Raw genomic sequence first — 8,742 nt, 5'->3', positions numbered from 1 at the left:
CAGATTGAATTAATATCATTTTGATGGCGTTTGGTGAAAAATCACGAGTCAAATTTTAAGCCGTATGCTGCGGCAGCAAAGGTTAACAAAATGTTAGGCATAGGAATTTGGCTACAAATAGGCGTTCCAGAGACCAAATCCCATTAAGTAGTCTAAATAATGACATGATAACAACGTAGCAAATTACCCCAGTATATTGAAGAAAATTGGTCGATCCATTACTAGGCGAGACCAGGCGTGATGGCACCGCGAAGCCCCAGGTTTTATTTTGGTGCCTTTTGATTTTTCGCCCATATCGGAATCGCAACTCAGCAAAGGAAGGTTCCGCGAGTCCGTCCGACCGTGAACGGTCGGGAAAAACGCAAGTTTATACTTACACATGTATAAATATAACGTCTACCAACGATAGTGATTCAGTTTTGCGCGATCGCTTGCAACAAAATGGTGGATCAACGGGCGGGGTGAAATAATAAAACAAAGGAAAGTGAACTATACACAACTGTGCAATCAGTGACGCGTTTGTCTAGTAAAAGTCAATTAATCGAACAAAATGACGCTGCGCTTCAACGTGTGGTGTCATACGACAGTGGTGTTCTTCATATTTGTTTTAACATCAGCTGATAAAGAGTACGAAAATAAACTGACAAAATTATGGTCTTTATCAAGTGCCTCAAATAGTGTTGGAGCAAGGACTGCCGTTGTTAATGTGACCAGTGCATCGATACTGATTCAACCGTCAAGCCAAGCAACCAGGGCTTCCAGGGGCTCTAAGGAACCCTTCAGATACGCCTTCAAGCCGCGGGCGATACCATTGAAGAGAGGAGAGCAGCAGTCTCAAGTTGAAAGAAGTGTTTATTATTCACCGGAAAACAATCGGTACAAGTCAGAAGTTCTTTTCCCCGGTAATTATTTCCAAATTTCCGAAGAGAAAAGTGATGAAAATTCGACGCAAGATGCGTTTGACCCTTTAGAAGGGGGCCCGTTTGAACCAAAGTCAATACCCTTGATGAGGGATCATGAATTTCAGAGGAGATCTTTGGATGTTGAAGAAGAACCCTTAATTGAAAAACCTGACGGATTTTACGAGCCATCTGCTCAGAGGAGATCTATTTCTTGTAAGTAACGTTAACAATTTCGACTTTTTTTCACAGCGACATCTGAAATCTAAAAAAATGTCTTTTCCACTTTACGAACTTGCATAAATTGTATACGAAGCATGTAGACCATAATTGACAGTAATCGCTTTAACAAAGTATTTGCTTACTGTACCGTTTGCATGAAATAAGCTATACTTAGATGTATAAAAGAGTCATATGATAGACTAATTAACTGCACAGCTTAAATCACTAGAGCTAGAGACTTGGAATTGGGCACGCAGGTGAGCAAAGTTTCGGGCATTAACGCATTAACGACACCGCTTGACTCTCACACTTTTATTTTCCAGTTAAATCACGTAATATATCAAATCACTCCATAGTCTTCAGAAAATTTAACACGTCCTACTAAACGTAAGTGCCTATCGCATTTTCCGTGCAATCGGTTGACCTCCTTATCATCTCACACCATACACTTCAAACACCACGTGACCTACTTTTAAATTTATCAACTCTTTAAAATATCATAGTTCTCTCAGGTCCATTATCTTCAAAATTTCCAAACTCTTTCCCCAAAACTGCATTTTATCCTAATTGCCAATTTACTAGTGACTTCACATGCTAAGTACTATCATTTTCTACCGCTGTTTTCGCTGAATCACCATCGCTCTTGACAAGTCCCTAAATTTCAGTGCCACAACCTGTAATTTTTTCCGCTTGTCGATTTTAACGTAAATGCATATACAACAGCTTCGCGTGGTCAACTGAACCAACAGGCGGTTTCGCTCCACTGCACGTAATTGCAATTCCTAGTGAAATAATGGAAACAGAACATTTGATAGTTAATGATCGTTCATTGTAATTACGGATCGATTGGTTCGTTGACTTTGATTCCGTTAAATTTTTGTTTGTATCCATTAATTACCTCAATGCAATTACTGGCTGTTACTTCATCGAAATGTAAGAGGTCATTAGCTTCTATGATATTTATTTAATAGGAGACTAGCTCATTTCGTGATTTATATTTATTAGCTTACAGGAATTATATTTCTTCACTTCATGAATAACTGTCTGTTTCTGTGAGTTTATAAATGTCTACATGACGTCGCAAGTTTTATCAAAGTATGAATAAGTTAAAACTTAGCCGGTAGTGGTAGTCTAAATTAGTAATTGTTATGATTATAAAAATACATACTTGATTTAAATTCAATACTTAAGTAGGTACTCTTCTTTCGAGAATTTCTGTTTGGTCACTAAAACGATAAAGATAATTATTTAGAAAACTAAAAAGTTATACACACGCAAAAGGATGCGTGTAGATCTATCTAAATGATGAAAGCGCAATCTTAACACCAACAGAGATAGGCTAACAATCTTGTTAATTATCACGATCCATACGCATGAAACTATTATAACTAGTTATTAAACATAATTATAAATTATGGTGTTTTTTTCTACTTCGCAGCTTCGTCAATCACATAATATACTTATACATGCAATGTCTTAATAATAACGTCATGTACGTTCATATAAACAATACAAATGTCCATAAAGCATTGCACTTTACCATATCAGATAATAGATTTTAACACGCAAAAGCGATCTCTTCTAGAGATTTTGACGACCAGATAGCCTAGTGGTTCTAACCTGACTACGAAGCTTGAGGTCCCGGGTTCGATTCCCGTGTCGTGGCAGATATTTGTATGAAAAATACGAATGTTTGTTCTCGGGTCTTGGGTGTTTACTATGTATTTAAGTATGTATCTATCTATATAATTATATTTATCCGTTGCTTAGTACCCATAACACAAGATTTGCTAAGCTTACTTTGGGACTAGGTCAATTGGTGTGAATTGTCCCGTGATATTTATTAGCCACTTGGCAGTCTTAAGTGTGCGACCAATATGCCTCAAACCGCCCGGGTTTTTTATCGACGGGCGCAACGCGCGGCGCTTCCACAATTTTCTAACTACAAGGTTTTGAATTAAGAAAAAATACTGTGACGTTAATTAATGTTTACTCATTCAAGTACTATTTATATAATAATAGCTTATAATATAAGATTTGTGCACAAAATCAAGGTTAAAATTTACGAAACTAAATTATCCACGGACAGGTTGAAGCATTTTGGTTTTGGATACCATGGTGTCGTCGGACTGTCAAGTGGGTAGGAGGTTTATGTTAAAAGAGAAGTTAAATCTCCGTTGCAAAAATATTAGTTAATTTCGTACTTTTAAATTGTCGTCCCACATTGGATACTTATACGGAACCATTAATAATTACTTAGTGACATTGAACTACTTACACAATAATTAACGATTTAACTAATCATAAACTGTCAGTTCTGTTTTTAATTAAATCATAATTTTATCAGTCATTGCTGATTTATTTATTAAGTTTTGGTTTCATATAAAAAAAAATTAAGGCTAAAAGCTAAGGATCAAGACACTAGCATTCATTTTTTTACAATTAAATTAGAATTCAAAGATTTTTTTAGGAGTTGAGTTGCTTTAGAGTTCAAAGACACTCAGTTGCTTTTTTTTACTTGTTTTTAGTTTTTACAAATTATAATAATATATTTATATTATATTATAATTACAATTTTATAATGTAACGTTGTGCTTACTTTCATGACTCGAACTGCAAGAGATCCGATTAATCTGGCAATCAAGACAATATTTTAGCATTTTCAGTGTAGCAACAGCTACTTTCAGTTTTATTTAGACTTTCCGCATAGTCCTTTGGTTGTTACCCACTCTGGGCTTGTTTTCCGTACCGCCAAGGTGACAATAAGGTTCTAAAAAGGAGATCAGGGCGTGCGGTCGGGAAAAATCCAATACGAATGACTGAGAAAAGGAGAAGGAGCACAAAGAGGGCTCAGAGAGTGCCGGACTCTCAACGACTAAAAAACCCGGCTGCACATCCCGAAAATCCTTACCCTGGTATACTTATATTCAATTATATTGATTTATGTCACACTTAACATTTTTTTCCCATTGCAGACCTTTTAGGCGGTTATGATGATGAAGACGCAGACGACGACGATGATGCGGAAGGTGAATATGAAGTCGAAGAAGATGGTGACAGCACAAAAAACTCAAAGCACAAAAAACCACACAGCACACATAAGCTGAAGAAGTATAAACATAAGAAGTTGACCAAGTATATGATGCCGCTCCTCCTAGCCTACAAGCTGAAATATTTTGCAATGGTCCCGATTTTGATCGCTGGTTTAGTACTGCTAGTTGGAGCAACAGGCTTAGCCGGGTTCTTCTTCGCGTTGTTTACTGCGGTCATGGGCTTACAAAAAACTTATTAAATTTTTGTACTTTAATAAAGTCGACGATCACTCCGAGTTGCCATCAAATCGTAAGCAAATTCATTCTTTAAATCTCTTAGGGACACAATTCGATTCTGCGTGTAATAATCATTGGACAACGGATGGTTATTGCGCGCATTTTTACGAATACAAATATGTTCATCCACCGATGTCTGAATAGGCAGAACTTCTCATATTTTTTCTTTTTCTTAATTCTTAATTATAATAAGAAATTACTTTTTATAAAACAATGTCTCTGTCGTTATTTTTATAAGTGCTCGCGCTGTTGTACATATCTTTCAAGTGTTAATTTAGTCTTTGCCAATATTAAGTTATTTATTTAATTTATTAGTGAGTACGAATAAACTGAACCAAATCGATGTTGCAATGTATAATAATATGATAGCAGTTACCATTGAATGACGTACGTATTTGTATATATTAAAATTGTAAACCCAATGATCAAACGAATAATGTTAAAATATAATGACACTATGCTTTGTGTGTTTTTTTTATTCAGAAACCCATTATTTTCTCTCCGATTTATTAAATTCGATAAACCTGAAATTAACACAAAGGCCGCAACATAGGAAATCATTTTTTTTTATTTACATCCATATCATAACTTCCTTATTATTATTACGTTCAGAGACGATAAGCCATCGACTTCGATAAGCAAATGACCTACATTAAGAAATTTCTATCTGTGGTTGCATCTTAATGTTTACATTATAGTGCCGGTAACTTTAATAACATTCAAATTTCGAACATCTTAAAAAACTAAAATCATGTTTGGTTGCGATAATTGAGTTGGTGGATTTGTAATTTCATTCAATAATAAAATTATTGGTCCATACTTTTTTTTAATCGCGAATATCGACTCAAGTCTAGATTGTTTATGAATTAAAATGAATTAAAAAAACTATTACTACACTGTCAGTCATTTATTGAAACTGAGGTTTTATGTCTACAAACAAGAAAATTATGTATGCGACTTTACATAATTATGTACATATTAAAACACTCGTGAGATATTATGATACAAAACTCATTCGTGTTTTAATGCCTTTCATTATGGTATCAGTCACATAAAATAACTATTAATGCCATAACTTTAAACATGACGATAATTGATTTTAACACAAATAAACCGAACACTAAGCACTCGTCGGGTATATTATTATGATGGTTGACACCGTATCATAAAGTCAACGATACGGTGTCACCCATCATAATAATAAACCCGACGAGTGCTTAGTGTTCGGTTTATTTGTGTTAAAATCAATTATCGCCATGTTGAAAGTTATGGCATTAATAGTTATTTTATGTGACTGGTACCAATATGAAAGGCATTAAAACTCAAATGAGATTTGAAAAACAATCGACAGCGAGTGCTATAATAATATCTCACGAGTGTTTTAATATGTACATAATTATCTACAGTCACACACATAATTTTCTTGTTTGTAGGCATAATCATTGATTATCTAAGATAATACTTGTAATTACCACATTCGCGACCACAAATCGCTACGTTCGTAGTACCTGCAGCAGCGTTTTTCCCTTTAGTAGCGCACTGCTTAGAAGTAAAGAACTTGACTGTCGGGTTTTTGACACTGATGTGTTATTAAGGCGAAAATAGCCCCTTATGATCTTGTGCGTCGTTTACCTTTACTTGCCCGAATTTTACTTGCCATACCAACGTTTGCCATAAAATATATAGAACCGTGCTGTTTTTAGGATTTTTTTAATGTCATCATATAGAATTCAGTAGGTTAGGTTAGGTTAGTTTAATATCAACTCTGAAGAAATTACTATTTCAAAAATAAATTACTTTATGGCAAATAAAAATTCTAGAAAACGTTACATTCGGGCATATGAAATTCGAGCAAACGATAGAGAACCCTTGTGCGTATGTACAAGCGGACTAGATCATCTTTCCTAGCGAGCACCACAGTGGCGAAGCGTTCATATAACCCTATTCCCATCGGCTTGCCCAATATTTACAAAATAGGCCAACAGGACATACAAGATTTGTTAAAGATGTAAGCGATCTGTGCTTCAGCTTTACCACGGTGATATCTGACGCAACGCCACTTCACCATTCCTTCACAATTCGCTAACGCAAGGAGACTCGCGTACCGAGGATGCCGGACAACTCCAAAAATTTGATGGCCTAGTTCCCTGTTTTAGTACAGACGCTAACAGAAAAATTCCAAAGTTTATTCAAGTTAGAGATTTGTGCCGCTGAACCAATTTACATAGGTGAAATTCGGTATACAGAGTTTGAGTCCCGGAGAAGGACATAGGATAGTTTTAATCCCGGGACGTGGACGGAGTCGCGGGCAACAGGCTAGTTTGTAATAATTAATAGGAATAGAATTAATTTAAATTTCTTAAGTACTAATATCAAATAAAAATAGATCTATAATTGAAAATGTAAGAAAAACAATTGGAAAGAAAGTAATAGCATATGATTCAGTTGGACGTTCGATGAGCGTGAAATTAGTTCCAGGGATGTAATGATAGGGCGACGGTCGTGCTCCACTTACCACGACGAGACATTTCTAGATCTCTCGATTTGTATTGATTACAATATTGATGAATATAATGTACGATCAAGAAGTTCTACACACAAGTAAGTTATAAAGTGGTGCATGTGACAATGAACAAATTCCCGAAACTAATTAGCTACGCGCACGCGCGCGATGGCGACCGGTTAGCCAAGTGGTTAGAAAACCTGTACCCCTAGTGTAAGTTTTCGGTTACAAAATAATCTCGATCGCGTTCGCGTTAAAATCTCAATTTGTATGGAAACACGAACATCGCAAACGTTCCGCTAGAGGCGCTGTTCGTGTTTCCATATGAATTGTAATTTTAACGCGAACGCGATCCAGACGTATTTTGTAACCGAAAACTTACACTAGCGCTCCTGACTTTTTAAGAAGCTTGAGGTCCCCGGTTCGATCCCCGGCCGGGGCTGATATTTGTATGAATAATACGAATGTTTGTTCTCGGGTCTTATGTATATTAGTATCTATTTATCTATTAAGTATGTTTACCCATAGTACAAGTTTTCCTTAGGTTGGGTCTAGGTCGATTGGTGGCAATAATCACATGATATTTATTTATTATTAACCTTGCTAACCCCTTTAGGCACAGAAGTATAAAATAAATAATTATAAATGAACTAAGCGAGTCATAAAATAATAATGATTTACTCCAGTTTACTAGGTAGTTCCGTAATACCGTGCCGTGCCCGGTTCTAGAATGATTTAAAAAAGAGGTCGGACTGACAGCTGTCAGTTTGCAAATGTCGCCATACGCACGTACGTGTGTATAGGTGTGTGTGTACGTATGTATCGTTGTACGGTGTTGTACGTCGACATTTGACAGCTGACAGCTGTCAGTACGACCTTTTTTTTAAAATTAAACAGACCAAGGCACAGAACCTATTAATCCCACGAAACGAGTGGCTTGCTAAAATTCAATTTATTTTTACGAAAAAACGGCAAGTGACAAATAATATATATCTACAGAAGTGAGCTTCATTAAGTCTTCTATCGATAAGAAATATAATATGGATCATCCCAGAAAATTTAAGGTACCCAATACTTACCAAAATAAAACATTATTAGACGCTATATGGGATCAGAAACACATCGAAAAAAGAACAAGTCGTATTTTCTAAGATAAGATTGTAAGGGTTGGAAGTTTAAATTATCAGGATTAAAATCAGAAATGCGAAAAATGTTGTTTTGCCTACTATAAAAAAAATAAAGCAATGTAAATACAGAACGTTAATTTTGCGTTACTCAACCTTTATGGGTTCAAAAGTTGTATTTCATCACAGGCCAAGCCGTGAACAAAGGCTAGTTATTAATAAATAGCATAACCAGCCAGGTTAAACAGCGCAGTATGCTTTCACGGGTCGACCAATTAGATGTTTAATTGCAGATACGAACTCATTACTAGCTATTATACGTAATGCAGTGATAGGCCGTCGTGAACTCGTTTTCTAAACTGTATAAAAGTCAAGGTAAATTCAAATAGGAGTCATATCATAAGTGACTTCATAAGTCATCGGTTGGAAAAACTAGCAGCAGAAAAATTAACGAGACTGTCGAAATTAATAAATAAAACCTATACGACTAAAATATGTTAAAGTTAGTTTGATTGACAATCGTAAGAAGGATAAAAGTAAATCATTCTGAAGAGCTGGAAAAAATTAGGAGGACTAATCCAAACATTGGCTTAGTGGCTAATTAAGCACAAATAAATGACACACATATAATTCATTAAACAAAAAACAAAATAGGTGCTATTAAA

The 8,742-nt window shown here is 35.6% G+C and overlaps 1 protein-coding gene across 1 annotated transcript; it reads left to right on the top strand.

Annotated features, from left to right (window-relative positions):
- Positions 1-269: 269 nt before the first annotated feature.
- LOC141442304 (uncharacterized) lies at positions 270-4,887 on the top strand. Its single transcript, XM_074107259.1, has 2 exons — positions 270-1,115; positions 4,097-4,887. Exons 1-2 carry the CDS (start codon positions 551-553, stop codon positions 4,411-4,413), a joined length of 882 nt encoding a protein of 293 aa, XP_073963360.1. The 5' UTR covers positions 270-550; the 3' UTR covers positions 4,414-4,887.
- Positions 4,888-8,742: the final 3,855 nt, after the last annotated feature.

Source organism: Choristoneura fumiferana, chromosome 25 (assembly GCF_025370935.1).
Source record: "Choristoneura fumiferana chromosome 25, NRCan_CFum_1, whole genome shotgun sequence".
NCBI classification, from domain to species: domain Eukaryota; kingdom Metazoa; phylum Arthropoda; class Insecta; order Lepidoptera; family Tortricidae; genus Choristoneura; species Choristoneura fumiferana.
The sequence above is the reverse complement of the archived record's forward strand: the minus strand, read 5'-3'. Positions and strand labels throughout refer to the sequence as shown.

Excerpts from the sequence above, each read along its gene's own strand:
- LOC141442304 (XM_074107259.1), top strand. The coding sequence starts at position 551 with ATGACGCTGCGCTTCAACGTGTGGTGTCATACGACAGTGGTGTTCTTC. Across the intron at positions 1,116-4,096 it reads TCAGAGGAGATCTATTTCTT|ACCTTTTAGGCGGTTATGAT; the intron begins GTAAGTAACGTT and ends TTCCCATTGCAG.